At 35.6% G+C, this 15,391-nt stretch overlaps 2 protein-coding genes across 2 annotated transcripts; one reads left to right on the forward strand and one right to left on the reverse strand.

Annotated features, from left to right (window-relative positions):
- The first annotated feature begins 532 nt into the window (after positions 1-532).
- Positions 533-7,015, forward strand: LOC105166434 (putative chloride channel-like protein CLC-g). Its single transcript, XM_011085783.3, has 7 exons — positions 533-813; positions 1,471-1,671; positions 2,015-2,192; positions 2,940-3,202; positions 4,392-4,661; positions 4,763-5,891; positions 6,347-7,015. The coding sequence occupies exons 1-7, from the start codon at positions 662-664 to the stop codon at positions 6,515-6,517; spliced, it is 2,364 nt and encodes a 787-aa protein (XP_011084085.1). The 5' UTR covers positions 533-661; the 3' UTR covers positions 6,518-7,015.
- Positions 7,016-9,286: 2,271 nt separating this feature from the next.
- On the reverse strand, positions 9,287-13,756 carry LOC105166435 (aluminum-activated malate transporter 12). The gene is made up of 6 exons (XM_011085785.3): positions 13,295-13,756; positions 13,048-13,188; positions 12,031-12,303; positions 11,389-11,510; positions 11,158-11,301; positions 9,287-10,064 (listed from the first exon to the last, which is right to left on the reverse strand). The coding sequence occupies exons 1-6, from the start codon at positions 13,632-13,634 to the stop codon at positions 9,426-9,428; spliced, it is 1,659 nt and encodes a 552-aa protein (XP_011084087.2). The 5' UTR covers positions 13,635-13,756; the 3' UTR covers positions 9,287-9,425.
- Between the last annotated feature and the right edge of the window lie 1,635 nt (positions 13,757-15,391).

Below are 15,391 nucleotides of genomic sequence, written 5' to 3' on the forward strand. Positions count from 1 at the left end.
GAATCTTTACAAATCCCGGGCTTTTTTTTAACGACGTTTCTAGAAGGTGTATGTGTAATCTATACTCTATACTATATAAAAAAAAGTCATTCTCCAATCATAAATGACACCGCTACACCAATTTCTTTCCAAGCCAATAATGCCCTTTGACCAATAAAATAACTAATTTATTTAAAACTTTTAAAATTTTACATTAAATGATAAATTAATTCCTTTCTTTCTTTCTTCTTTTTATCTTTAATGTAATGCATCGATTTATATATTCTATCTTTATTTATAATATTATTTTTAATATATATTAAAATATGTAAAAAAATTATTCACTATATGCACGTAGAAAATGCATACCATAACAACTAATTTTTTAAACAATATGGATAATTTATATTAATAATGTTTATATTTTTTATGACTTTATGGATAGTTAGAAAAGACGTTTTGAGAGAGAGAGAGGGAGAGAAACGTTTTGCAGTTTGCAACGGATTTTTGGAAGTTTGGAGTAATCATCATAATACTCTCAGTAACTGTCCTCCTCGACCCCGTCGTCGCTCATATATCGCTTTTGCGCTCTTTCCAACGCAAACACCAACTGCTGCACTCTCTCAAATAGTTTTTTGCTATTCTCTTCTCTTCTAGGAAGAATATTGGCGGCCACGTCCTCATGTCCGCACCGCTTTTCAGTAGTTTGGCTTCGTCGGTGGATGACGACACGGCACTGCTACACCAGCCGCTGCTCCCATCGGAGTCGATTACGGTGGCGGAGGTCGCCATTGTCGGTTCCAGTGTCTGCCCCATCGAAAGCCTTGACTATGAGTATGCGTGTTTTTTTTTGTGTATGCAGTATATGCGCCAGCCTTCACTTTTGCAATGTTGATTGCGTAGGTGCCTGTGTTGTGTGCATGTCTATGGGTGCACTTCTGTTTTTGGATTGTGGTTGGGTATGTGGATCACAACGGACGAGCAGGGTTTAATTGAATGGAGATGATTTTCTTAACAGAGACGTGGGTAAGATGGAGGGCGCGTAAAATACTCCTAGTATGTGTGTGAGCGGTCGAGTACCTAACCAGCTTAGTATGTCGGCTTGGTGGAATTCTAAATGAATTTTGGATTAGCTTTTGTGCTTCAACTTTTGAAGTATCGATATCAGTTCTCTTAAGAGTTTTGTTTTTTGTTTGTTCCTTTCGACACTCTGTGGCGTATTTGTCTGTTAAGTCTTATTTGAGTTGTTATCAGTCTTGGAATTGAAGGGGATGATTGCTGCTCGCTTCCATCTGATTTGTTTCCTTCAAATTACACCTAAACTTTTATATGATATCTTGCCCCTTTAGCTAAGTTGAAATTCAGTTTGCAGAAAATGTATATGCTCAGAAGAAACTTCGTAAATTAATACTTTCTCCATTTGCTTTTTCCATGCTTTTGGTGACCTGAAAACTGTTGGCTGTCTTAATGAACTAAAGCTTTGACATGCAGGGTAATAGAGAATGATTTTTTCAAGGCAGATTGGAGGAGTAGGGGAAAGATCCAAAAATATCAGTATATCTTCATGAAATGGATATTGTGCTTTCTTATTGGACTCATCGTCGGTCTCCTTGGATTCTTTATCAATCTCGCTGTGGAAAATATAGCTGGCATGAAGTTTGTTGTCACCTCCAAAATGATGTTGACTGGAAAGTAAGATAGTCTTCTGTTTACATGCTTCTGAAACTTGTTTATTTTTAGGTCTAACTTCATGCTTTAAGGACATCAATTCCTTCAATTTTCAGTATAGCTATGGTCAATTCCAATTAAAAGTACTTCCTCTTTTGAATTAAACTAAAAGGAAAAGGTTACTTCATGTTTGGTTGAATCTTTGAATCTGTTAACTTCATTAAGTTATAAACTGATTTTTCGTGGTATCTGGCTTGTTGTATCTCCTTCTCCTTCTCTCTTTCCTGCATCCATTCCATCCCTAGTTTTGTAGTGGGGTTATCCATGTCTTACATATATATGTGATGGTTTTGAAATTTGGGGACAGGTTCATGGTGGCTTTCCTTGTATTTACCTCTTCAAATCTTGGGTTAACTTTGCTTGCTAGCTTGATCACTGCTTTTGTAGCGCCTGAGGCTGCTGGTTCAGGTATACCAGAGGTTAAGGCTTACTTGAATGGTGTAGATGTGCCAGCAATATTTTCATTCCAAACTCTAGTTGTGAAGGTACTTCTATTTGTGCCTCCATGGACTTAATCTGTCTAATATAATCAGAAATTTGGTTGGTTAATCAAATGTCATTGAGATGCTCTGAACTTAATGATTCTGTGTTGGATAAAAGTTTCCAATAATTTCCACTTTGATAGTTACCCCTTTAGTTAGGTGCTCTTTACCAACTTGGTCCTATGATCTTCACCCCTGGACTTGGTCATAAGCTAGGTCCTCTTGAAAATTGTCAGGAGCATTTTCTCAATTTCTGTTAAGTCAGATCCTACGAATACTTGCTTCTGCTTTAACACAGTGCTAATAAAACTCTTGTTTGTTTATCTTCTCTGTCCATTGGCCATTGTTCCTATTGACTAAGATTAAGTTGACTTTTATACACATTGCAATGTTCAATGTACTTCCTGTCGTTCCATTCCGTGCTAGTTGGCCAGCAACCTTCTTCTATTGTGGCATCCGTCTTTCCTTCTCTTTGAACCTTTTAGTAGAGCAATTCAAATGGAACATTAGACAATTATTTCTTGTAATTTGGAGAAATCTTACTATTGGAAATTAACTATGGTCATTGTTCTTCATTTTTTCTGGAGAAGGTAAACAATGTAAACATGATTCCCCATGTTCTCATCCATGTTAGCTTATACCAGAAATTTCAATGAAAGCTGTTATTTGTTGTTTGCTTCAAATTGTATATGCTGTGTCAAGTTTAATCTTTTGAATTTTGAGGTCTTACTTGAAGGTGTCATGACACAGATAGTTGGAAGCATATGTGCTGTGTCGTCATCTCTTAATGTTGGAAGGGCAGGGCCATTGGTCCATACTGGTGCCTGTGTAGCTGCAATAGTAGGTCAGGGTAGGTCAAAAAAGTTTAGGTTAACCTGGAAGTGGCAGCGTTATTTTAAAAATGATTGGGACATGAGAGATCTTGTAACATGCGGAGCTGCTGCCGGGATAGCTGCTGCTTTTCACGCTCCAGTTGGTGGTCTGTTGTTTGCTCTTGAAGAAATTGCATCTTGGTATTACCTTAACTATGCTTGATAGCTTGTCTTTGGTGGTATGCTGTTTATTAAGCGTCAATTCTGATGGTAACTATATGACTGAACAGTCCATAAGTAAAATGATGCAACTTGCCCTTTTCATATATACAGTAGGATATTTTACATTTCTCCAAGTTGTTTTAGAGAAGGTTTTAGCTTGTGGTTATCTTTTCCCTTTTCTTGATGAGATGTAAGGCATTCGATACGACACTTGTTGCTAGTTGTGGCAAATACGACTTATATAGTCCTTCAAATTGGGTTTTGTATCCCTGTAGTCCCTAATACTTAATTTATACGATCCCTAGTATTGATATTAATGTTTTATTTCAGTTCTTTTGGAAAATTGGTTTAAAAAATTTGAGGGCAAAGTCATCAACAAATAGCTATCAAATAAATATTATAGCTGAGCAGTCTAATTTACAATTTTATAAATTAAGTTATTCAAGATAAAATTATGATTGTTTTTGCGTAGATTAATTTTGTAGTCCGACAATTCAGTTAAAAAAGATAGAAAAATAAATATAAATAGAATAATTCTGAAAGTTTTATAATAATCATTAAACCCTTTTAAAAGTTGACAATAGACATTTGACATTTGAGATAAAAATGTATTTATTAAAATAGTGAAAAATACACTACAATCCCAAGCTTCTAATTCGGAGCAAGCTTATGAATCAAATTGTGTTTCCCATTATTTTTTATTAATTTAATATGCTGTTTTTGTTTCAATATTTTGCATTAAAATTTTCAATGCATTTATAAGTTTTATATAAAATTCGTATTATTGTTTATTTACAAATACTGAATTGTTGATATTGGACTGATCATCATCCAAAAACAAACTAAATTTTAATTATCCTTCCTGCTGGCTGCATTTCAATTTGGTCATGCTAAGCTTCCAATACTGTTGATTTGCACAAGTTTACAACCTTTCCTTTTGAGTTGGCACCAGCAACAATTTCCTTGTGCACATTACAATGTTATTGTTCTTGATGATATTATCCACGAATATAATCCAAAGTACCATTAGGCTAGTTCCATTTTTGATGATTAGTAAGTCTGTGATGCTTGCAATGTGTTAAGACGTTAGCAATTGTGACTGATGTGATAATGTGAATCTCTATATGTTGTTGTTCTGAGGCAGTTAATCTCGACTTTTCTCCTGCAGGTGGAGAGGTACTCTTTTGTGCGAAACTTTCTTCACTACAGCTGTTGTTGCCATAGTTCTTCGGGCTTTGATTGATGTCTGTTTGAGAGGCAAATGTGGTCTATTTGGTAAAGGGGGTCTGATAATGTATGATGTCACCTCAGCAAATATTTCCTATCACCTCAGGGATGTGCCTCCTGTTCTTCTTCTTGCAGTTCTAGGGGGCATCTTAGGGGGTATCTACAATCTTCTACTGAATAAAGTTCTCCAAATATACAGTTCAATTAACAAGTGAGTTCTCATATTTCTCACATGGTTATGGACTGGATTAGATTTCCTTCTCAACCCTCTATAAAGAAAAAATTCAAGTCTCTCTTCATCACTTGTGCCAGGAAAGGAGGTGCTTCCAGGATCATATTGGCTTGTTCTGTTTCAATCTTCACGTCTTGTCTTCTATTTGGATTACCATGGACGGTGTCTTGTCATGCATGTCCGTCTAATGCATCAGAGCCTTGTCCAACAATTGGGCGATCCAGAAATTACAAGAAGTTCCATTGTCCTCATGGTTACCACAACGATCTCGCCAGCCTCTTTTTCAACACAAATGATGATGCAATCAAAAACCTCTTCAGCAAAAACACAGACACGGAGTTTCATCTTTCATCAATGCTTATTTTCTTTGCCGCCCACTTTTTTCTGAGCATTTTCAGCTATGGAATTCTGGCTCCCGCGGGCTTATTTGTGCCAGTTATTGTGACAGGTGCAGCCTATGGGCGCATCGTTGCGACATTAGTTGGTTCTAACTCAAATCTAAACCCTGGTCTCTTTGCAGTTCTTGGTTCTGCTTCTCTACTTGGGGGATCTATGAGGATAACAGTTTCCTTATGTGCAATTATTCTTGAACTCACGAATAATCTATTGCTGCTGCCACTAATAATGCTTGTTCTTTTCATTTCCAAGGCTGTGGGTGATGCCATCAGTGGAAATATATATGACATCATAATGACATTGAAGGGTTTACCTTTCTTAAAAGCTCATGCTGAGCCATACATGAGACAATTGACAGTTGGTGATGTGGTTAGAGGTCCTCTTCAGATCTTCCATGGCTTTGAGAAGGTTGGCAATGTAGTAAATGTCCTTAAAACCACACAACATAATGGGTTCCCTGTGGTAGAGAATCCGCCATTCTCTGCTTCTCCTGTCCTCTTTGGTTTAATCCTCCGAGCTCATCTTCTCATATTGTTAAAATCGAAAACTTTCTTGCGAACTCCCGCACCAGCTGGCCGATATGCCATTAGACGGTTTTCAGATGACGATTTTGCAAAATGGGGTTTCGGCCATGATGATAATATTGAAGACATAGAACTGTCTGAAGAAGAGATGGACATGTATGTAGATTTGCATCCTTTTACTAACACATCTCCCTACACTGTTGTAGAGACAATGTCTTTAGCAAAAGCCCTCAAACTTTTCCGTGAAGTTGGTTTACGGCATCTGCTGGTGATTCCTAAATTTTCGGGGGTAAGATTTTTTATCCTTTAAACTTGGTCATATCTAGATTTCAAAATTATTCTCCATATCTTGTCTTTCTAATAGCTATTCTAGTTATCCATGTGGTCCCAAATATACGACTTGTGAGCTATTTTGATTACTAACACGTTGGTTTCTTTGAAGTCATCGGAGTCATACCCATGAAACATCATGAATAACAAAATTTATGCAGTTCTTTGTCGGTAAATGAAATTCTTTGGAACATTCTATTGCACAATGACTTTTGGTCATAGTCATGCGTATAGTATTATTTGTAATGCCGCCCTGAAAATTTGTGAGGTACTCTTTTTGGTTTCTTTTATTATATTATTATATGGAGGTGCCAATGCACTTTTGATCATAACGTCACACATCATGCTCATTCTTCCGTAGTGCCTCTCTTTTAAATCGTAATTTTGTTGAAATGCTATGTTTGGCTCGTGCAGAGAATTCCAGTTGTGGGTATACTGACGCGGCACGACTTCATGCCAGAAGACATACTGAATTTGCATCCCAGGTTGGCACGGATCAGGTCGAGAAGTTTGAGATTCACAGTTCCCTCAATTGAGCAAACATACTTAGAGAAATTCAGTGCCTGGAAAATTCTAAAAAGATGAAGAACAGATTTATCTTTATTCCGTAGTGCAAAGGGCTGTAAAGAGTCTCCTTGTGCATCCACGCCTGGTAAGTGAGAAATGTGAGATGATTGGTACTCTAATTATGAGTTAGGAACTAGCATATCTTGTTCTGGCTCTATTTCGGATATAAATTGAAGCCATCCACCACTAACCTTTTTCCCTGAGTGGATCCCATCCTTAGAGCACTGATATTTTCCAATGGTGTTGGAGCTAAACACTTCGTTCCTGAAGGCCAAAGCAGCAACCTGTCACAAGGTGCATTATCTCAACCACGAATCAAAATGCTTGAAAGTCTGCACTAATTGACTTCGGTTGCTACATTCTTTCCCGTTGTACTGAAGCTATAGCTACCGTCATGTCATGTCCCCGCGTGATAGCGTATTTAAATTGTATTCTAATACGTCATCAATTATCCCAGATTACACTAGTTTATTTGGATGGTTCACATCTAAATCTAAATTTCACCTGTTTATGTTACTCTCTACAGTTCTGTGATAGATCTTTTGAGCAAAATTTTGTTTTTGGTGCTGTTACTGGTGTAAGTATAGGGAGGTGACAAGTATAGTGAGTGACCAAAGTTTGGATTTGATCCTGTAGTTCGTTATTTTCACAAGTTTATTCCTCTCATTGACTGACCTAACATGATGGACTTGCATGCGCACTGTTGTGCATGACCTGCTTTTGGCCGGAGGAAAATAGCTAGCGGGGGCTTTGGAGTGTGCAAATCAGAGAATGGCAACAACTTTGAAGAAAGAAGGGGTATAGTTATTTTTCTGGTCTCACATGAAAAACGAAATGACGTTTTTAGTCATGTAAGATACCGATTCAATATTTTTAATTTTTTGCTTATAAAATTTTTAAAATTGTTTCAGAATAGGGAAAATTATGCACACTCAGTCATCTATTTTACGGAATTTGTGGAACTAAATGTGTTGAATTTTTTTAATTTGTGGGTTATGTTAAAATTTTGTAAAATATAGGACTATATGTATGTAGCTCTTTTAATTTTAAAATTATTTTAAAAATTTCATAAAGTAAAGGATTAAAAATATAGAATTTCTATCTTATAAGATTAAAAGTGAAATTTATCCGTTGCAAATGAGTTCTCAAAGTTAGACCTGAAATTGGATTTTTTTTAACTCCCATTTTTTTTTTTACCTCGATAGTTGTGGCATAAATCTGTCACGTGGTTGTTAACCCCAACAATCAAGAGTCGACCACGATGGGGAATTTGTACTTTTACTTTTATTCGTTAATGGGTTTTTATATAGTCTCATTAGGCTTATTTTGAAAATATTGCTACATTTATTCAATAAAGTAGATCTTATAAGTTCGTGGAGGAAATTAAACTACTAAACCAATTCACTTGTCCAACATTTAAAAGCAACCATGTGGCTATACTTTGTGTTGTAGTAGCCATTACATGTACTTAAAAATATAAGTAGATAGTTTTGGTATATTCTTAATGGTACGAAAAGATAATTATCAATAAGTTTGTTACTAGGCTACACACTTAAAAAATTAAGTTTAACTTTCAAGATTAAAAGATCAAATAATTTGCATAAGACACGATATCTAAACCTTTTTTGAGCTTGAGAAAAGTAAGGCTATTGATGAAAAAATAAAAGAAGAGTCAGTGAATAATGGGCAAAATTACAATTTTAGTCTCGTAGGATAGGGATCAACACTTTTAATTTTATGCTTTACCTAAATTTTAAAAAAGATTCCAAAATTGAAAAAAACAGTTAGTCTTTTGCTTTGCGAAATTTTCAAAATAATCTCTAAATTGAAAAAATTCAACATATTTACTCATCGCTTTATGAGATTTATGGGATTAGAAATATTTAATTTTACAATATTGAGACTATTTTAAAAATTCAGTATAACATAAGACTAAATATGTCAAAAAATTTTAATTTTAAAACTGTTGAAAATTTCATAAAATAGACGACTGAATATGTTGAACTCTATATTATGAAACTAAAGTGTAAATCGCCCCTAAATAATGGATAGGTGAAAGGGAAAATTGCATTTTTTTTCGACCCATAAGATAGGGTAGAATATACGTTTGGTTCAAGTATTTTAATTTTTTCTCACCTTTTTCTTGGACAACCACTTTCGTTGGAAAATAACAGTCAAGGACTTGTGATTTTGCCATATATATATATACATATTTTTTTTTTTTCAAAAGTTGGTTTGTGGGACTAAACGTGTCAAAATAAATCTAATTTTTGGGACCTTTTAAAAAATCACATAAAGCGAATGACCAAATTGGTAGACCCTCCTATCATATGGGGCGAAAAATGCAATTTTTCCCATTGGTTTTAGGTGGAGAAAATTGCGCAAAATAGCATTTTCCCCATAAATTAGCCAATTTGTGATGCTGGTCTCATTTTAAATTCACCATATTACATCACATAACTTTGAAAAAATTACAATTTTAGTCCCGAGTCTTATTTTGATTAAATTTATGACGGAAACAACACATGAAGGGCATGAGCTCCGTTAAGTTTTTAGGAGAACTAAAGTTGTTTTGTTAGAAATTTAATAAAATTAAGGTTAATTTGGGAGTAAAAGCGCAAATTACTTTTAACTTTAAAATGCAATGTAGTGAGTGACATATCAATAGGATTAAAATATAAAGAAACTAACTTATGGAAGGTAAAATACAAATTTTCGGTATCAGGTGAGACAAACTTTGACGAAAGGACAGACAATTCATCTTTCTTGTGTAAAAATATTGATCACTTTTTGATATAAAATCCAGTCCCTATATCACTTGGCATAGCCACCAAAATGCATACATCTCCGATATGTAAATTAAAACTAAGAATGACTCAATACATTAACCTATCTGAAAGTACTGCCTTTGAACTCTACATAGACATCAATCTGCTCCATGGGAAGGCAAATGGTTCTCCAATGGCGCACCATTTCCCCTTTCAGGCTTCTGACAAGTTGCAGCCTCTTGAGCATCCACTGCGCTGAACTCCCTGAAGTTAGCCACTCTTCCAAGCTCTTCCACCTCGTCGATCACAAGATCAAGCCTCGCCACAGCCTCCACGAGCAACGAGGCAAAGGCGGCAAATGGAAGCGCTTCGGAGAACTCAAGGCTGGTGATGGCCATCTTGCTTAAGGTTGGCCTCAACACCTTTCTCTCAGCCACCTGTTCGCCAGAACTGGCAGCAGCCCTTCTGGACTTCCACTGAAGCAATGCCGACGAGTCGGTTTTGACACTCGAGAGAGAGACTCCCAAGTCTTTTGAGGACTTCTGCCTCGCTGTGGCTGCTGCAAAGGCTAACATGTTGGTGGAGGCATGGGCGTTGGGGCCTAGAAAGAGCCTCGGCTGGGATTTCAGGGCGGTGTCCAGGTCTTGTAGGGCTTCGTGGAGGTGGTCGGAGAGGATCTCAGGTGAGCACTGCCGGTGTTTCCTAATGCTGTCAGCCAGTTCCAGCAGTGCTTTTGATACTTCTCCAGCAACTCGGATGCATGGATCTTTGAAAAGAGCTCGAACAGATCGTGGGGTCTATGCAATTAACAATTTATTAAGGAACTTGATTTTGATGCTCATGAGTAGTAAGAAAGAAATGTGTTTAAAGTAAAATCATGGGAGCCTGCGCAATTCTCCAAGCCTTTTAGAGGGTTTTAGTTGCTGAGAGATCAGCATCCAGGATTCAATCATCTATTGAAACCCCTTACATCATCTTTTCAATTAATATATTGGAAAAAATGAAATTTTCGTCTTATAACTTTGGATAAATTCATTTTAGTCTTTCATATTTGATAATATTAAATTTAGTCATTTATCTATTAATTTTACATAAATTTGGTCCTTTACCCCAATTTATGACTCTTTTGCTTTTTTTATGATAAAGGCTAATATATAATCCATCCTAATGCTCTAAGGGTAATATAAATAAATACTTTTTCAATAAATTTAGACTTTTATACCATTTTAAGCCAGAATTAGCTACAAGATGCAAAATGAATGGATATATATGTATTAAAAATGCTTTTGAAAAGTTTATAAGGATAAAACTGTTCAAAATTGGGCCAAAAGACTAAAATTGAAGCAATTTTGTAAGTTATTAGACTAAAACTAATTTAAATGACTAAAATTAATAGCAGACAAATTTAAAAGAGTAAACAAATAATTTTTCCTAATATATATAAGGAAAATAGCATATTAGTTGTGTAACTTACAAAAATTAGTACTTTTTGATCATCATATACTTATTTGTCTAGAATTTAATAATATAGGTTACGTATTTAATATGTGACCATTAAGTATTTTTTGCTAGAGGAAATTAACCCTTCTTTCAACAGTAGCATATGAATGTTCTATTTGACCTACTTGATTCACTTGTATAAGACATTATTCTTTGTATTACCTCACTTGGCTTCAACTTACATAAATATAAGAAGGATGAGATTCAATATTTGTGAGAATAGAAAGAAATCCTGCTTTTTTTGCTCTAATTTCCTTCGAGATTTGTTTATTTTCCTTCAAATGTAGTTTTTATTTTCTCCCAAAAATAGTCCCAAAGAAATATTCAAGAGGTATAAATGCAATTAATCATCTCCAAAGAAATAAAATTAAATTTGAGAGAGACTGTAACCTGGATTTCAGTTTGAAGACATCCATGGAGAGCTACGACGGTGTAGCCGAAATGGCGGAGGACGTCTCCCAGCTTCACATACTGCTGCCACGGAAACCTGTAACAGTGCCTTGAATGGCATGGCTCCCAGCTTGCATGCATTGCCTGCGCAACTAACATATATATACATCACAAATTGAGACATACATAGGAATTGGCTGGCATGCATGGAAACAAACAAGATTTATGTACCAAAGTCTCATCAGTTGATTTTGAGTCCAGAACAGCCTTATAGCCCTTGTAGATAGGATCCTCTGATGATTTATCTTTGGATGCATTTGGATCTTCATTGCTGAAATATTCATTAACACAAGCTGCATGCAAAGGATGGGGAAACTCGTTTATTACTTGACTTTCTGCAAAACCCTACGTCGAAAAATTGTATTTTTTTTTACGTCCCACAAGTTAGTCCCTTTGTGATATTGATTTCACCATAATATTGCATCTCATAACTTTAAAAGAAAAAAATAATTCAATTTTAGTCCTAATTAAGGCTTATTTCCATTAAATGAAAAAATTACGCTTTGAGTCCAATAGGATAAGGATTCAACACTTTTAGTCCGCTGCTTTTACAGAATTCTAAAATGGTTTCAAAATTAATGTGTCGGGTTTCCCAATTTTGGGACTATTTTCTAAAATTTCGTAAAGTAGAGGACTAAAAGCATCAAACTCCTATCTCGAGACTAAAACTGCCATTTCGCGTCATTAAGTTTCTGACGGATTGAACGCCCCTCAACATTTGAAGTGAAGGAGAAATTTAGTTACACTATGTGGTGTGACAACATAATGATATGCATCAAGTTGGGAGAAGAAATGGCATAGACATGCATTTACCTTCAATGGAATATGCCAATCCCTCAAGCTTAGAGACAGTAGAATTGTGGAGGTCTTGGCCCGACCAGTTGGGGAAGACGATGAGGCTCATGAGTAGACAGATCCCACACCCTATTGCTATCATATAAAAGCGGTCGTGCGCTAGTTTAAGCACGTTATGAATCCGATAGCTCGATACAGTGATCAAGTTGAAGGTAAGGAGGAATATCACAACTCCATAGTCGTAATTTTTCTTTATGTAAGGGAAAAATCTCATGTACGTTGCTGCGGCTCCTGTCATAAAGAAAACAATTCATTCAGATATTGATCAGACCCTCAATAGTATTTCGAGTGACGATATATACTACGTAATCACAAAGTATATATAGGGGTAAAATTGTTCGAAAATCTGTCAGAGAACTAAAAGTAAGCAATTTTGTAAGTTATTGGACGTAAATAAAAATGAACATAGTTATCGGACTAAAATTAAAATTAGGCATACTTAGCGGACTAAAATAATACTTTTCCCTTGTATTTTAGTCAAGTAATTCTCATCTTTGACATTCTAATCATGTATCTTGTTAGTATTGTAATTTGGTTATGTACATTTTTTGTTTTAAATTGTCCAATTCAAGATAAATTTAACCGAAATTTTCCCCCATTTGCCGGATTTCTTCACAGATGGCCTAAAGTGTTACTGTTTAAAATTGGGGTATATCACCCTATTGGTTGATTAATGCCATTCTGATGTAAAGAAAGCAACCCAAAATCAGCCAATCTGATGATTTGCCCAAATTTCAAACAATCAGATGAGTGGCTTATGCCACTTTCTACCTCAAACATACATGTCCTGATTTCGTGAAAATAAACAACATACAAAATTAAATTACAACTCTAACAAATTGCAGAACTAAAACCTCAAATGATCATAGTTATGGGACTTGAGATACAATTAAGCCTATATATATGGAAAACCGAAAAAAACATCAGTAATCAACCGATACGGTGCTGGATGGAGTTAGGGTTAGGTGTGCATACCGATAACGAAAACTGCAGTCCCAATGAAGATAGCGCGGAATATCTGCCCGGATTCTTGAGCAATATACTGTATGAAAAAAGCCAGTGATCCTGCTAACAATGTCCCAATCCCTCTATTTAAGCCTTTGCATAATGTTGCACCTACAGTTTAAATTAGTTAGAATGACACATGCACTTGAATATATATTGATAATGCATGAAAGAAGAAGATACAGGCAGAGGTAAATGAATTACTAAACTTGCTCACCAGCAGTGAACTCCAGCACGACGACTACGGTCATGACGGCCCAGATGGCGTTCTGTCCGATATCTTTGAACAGTGGCTCCAGCAAATAGAACAAGGAAACCAATGTCAAGGAAAACCCTACTTTCAATGAGTGAAAGACCCGACGTGGATCTTCTTGCCCAACGCGACAAATTGTCGTCCATGTCGATTTTGCCAATGTTTTCATTTTCTGGACTAGAGCGGTCCAACGCTTCTTAATGGAATCGATTTTGGGTCTCCAGCCATAAGGGCCTTCCCCGGCAATCCTCATTGCAGGGTACATGATAACTTTCTCAAAAAATGTATGTATATGGGAAATCATTTAAGAAATTAAAGACAGGTTATCTTTTAGTCTGTCTGAATGTGGTATGTAGTGTAAGAAGTTGGGCCACAATGGAGGAGCGGTGGCTTATTTTGGAATGGATGGTTGAAGGTTTTTGGAAACTAAATATTGGAAGGGTTTGAGATTCTTAAATGAGTGGAGAATATAAGGAAAAAATGTGGTGATATTTCTGCATTCACATGCTTTTGCTTTAATGATTTTCCCTTTTGGTTGATATTCACATGTTGTCCGTTTAAGCAATTAAGTTGGGGTGGTGATATTTGCCAACTAAAATCAAATTGTGGAACTACGTACATTACAACAAGTTTACTAAATTGTCAAAAGTTATTGTCTGAGATGGTTCCTGATTCTTGTGCTGTCTTTCTCTTTCTCACTTTACCATCACAAAGTCAACCAAAATGGGAAAAAACACAAACAAAAGTGAAATATGAAGGAGACACTTCCTCAGCTTGTATACGCGTTTGAATGTGGATGTGATGGTTGTCAATGTCAGCAAATGAAATGGGGAAAATAGCATTTTTTTTCCTCCCACAAAATAGGAGGTCTCCGGTTCTGATTTTTCGCTTTATGTGATTTTTGAAAAGGTATCAAAATTGACATTTGATTATTCCCAAGGTTCAACTTGTGTTGGAAACTAGATGGCAAAATTATGTGGTTATTATATATGTTGTGATCGAAAGTGTAGAACTCTCATCCCCGTGGGATGACAAATGCATAGAGACGGCAATATTGTTCGTTGACTTTAAATTCACTTTCATCAATTGTCTTACTTTTTTCGATCTTAAAAAGGTTTGAATATCATGCCTTTTGCAAATTATGTTATACTTTTAATTTGGGTTAATTACATAAACTAACTCGTAATTTAGGGATAGGATTTTAAGGATTATACTTTTGACCCTGGTAATTATGCTCCGTAACTTTAAAAATACGGCAATTTCTGCCTTTCGATTAAATCTGAACAACTTTATCCCTTTATAGCTTTAAAAAGAGCAATTTAGTTATGTTTCGATATTTTCACATTTTTTTGCATCATATTTGCATAGAATGGTATCAAAGCTAGGATTCTTTATTTATATTGCACTTAAATATTTTATCTACTAACAGAGGAGACCTTTTAAGAGAATGGAACCAAATGAAAGTTTGAATTACGATGACAATGAAAAATATTTCCAGATTCTGAAAATACAAAAATGGAACTTTTTATGAAAATTCTCAAAAAAGTTTGACAAAAGTCCGTATAGGATTGATTCAACTTTTCTCACACCAGAAGAAAAACAAAAAGGGGTGAGGAATTTTCAAGTCCGTCAGATACTACCAGGAAACGCAGTAAGGCGCTTACACTCCACCGAGGTCCATGATAGAATCTTAACCAAGAGAAACGAAATGGGTAGTTCATTCACCTATACAATTCTAAAAATTATGATTTGAGGAAATGATTAGAAAGAACTCGAGTCGGATACCTTGAAGATCTCACAAGATTTAAGAAAAATTCAAAAGATAATCCAAAACTATAGACATAGGTTAATCCATATGCCTATAAAAATAGAAACTTTAAACCAAAAGTTGGTTGAAATCCTTAAAATCCTTTTAGATCTACATAAGAATCTTACAAATCTGAAAACAAAAGTTACAGATCTATAGAGAAACCAAAGAAAAAACCCTGAGACATCCAAATCAAGACAAGAGCGAATCATGCCCTTGGACTAATATATCTTCTACATTAAACAGGAAACACG

The sequence above is a fragment of the Sesamum indicum genome, linkage group LG7 (genome assembly GCF_026168435.1).
Source record: "Sesamum indicum cultivar Baizhima isolate 11 linkage group LG7, ASM2616843v1, whole genome shotgun sequence".
Classification (NCBI taxonomy): domain Eukaryota; kingdom Viridiplantae; phylum Streptophyta; class Magnoliopsida; order Lamiales; family Pedaliaceae; genus Sesamum; species Sesamum indicum.

Bases quoted from the DNA above. Each gene is read 5' to 3' on its own strand.
- LOC105166434 (XM_011085783.3), top strand. From the start codon at position 662: ATGTCCGCACCGCTTTTCAGTAGTTTGGCTTCGTCGGTGGATGACGAC. The intron at 2,193-2,939 runs GTACTTCTATTT...GTCATGACACAG, and splicing joins TCCAAACTCTAGTTGTGAAG to ATAGTTGGAAGCATATGTGC. The intron at 5,892-6,346 runs GTAAGATTTTTT...TGGCTCGTGCAG, and splicing joins TGATTCCTAAATTTTCGGGG to AGAATTCCAGTTGTGGGTAT.
- LOC105166435 (XM_011085785.3), bottom strand. From the start codon at position 13,634: ATGATTTCCCATATACATACATTTTTTGAGAAAGTTATCATGTACCCT. The intron at 11,511-12,030 runs GTAAATGCATGT...CTTTGCATGCAG, and splicing joins ATTGGCATATTCCATTGAAG to CTTGTGTTAATGAATATTTC. The intron at 10,065-11,157 runs GTTACAGTCTCT...TTAATTGCATAG, and splicing joins GTCTTCAAACTGAAATCCAG to ACCCCACGATCTGTTCGAGC.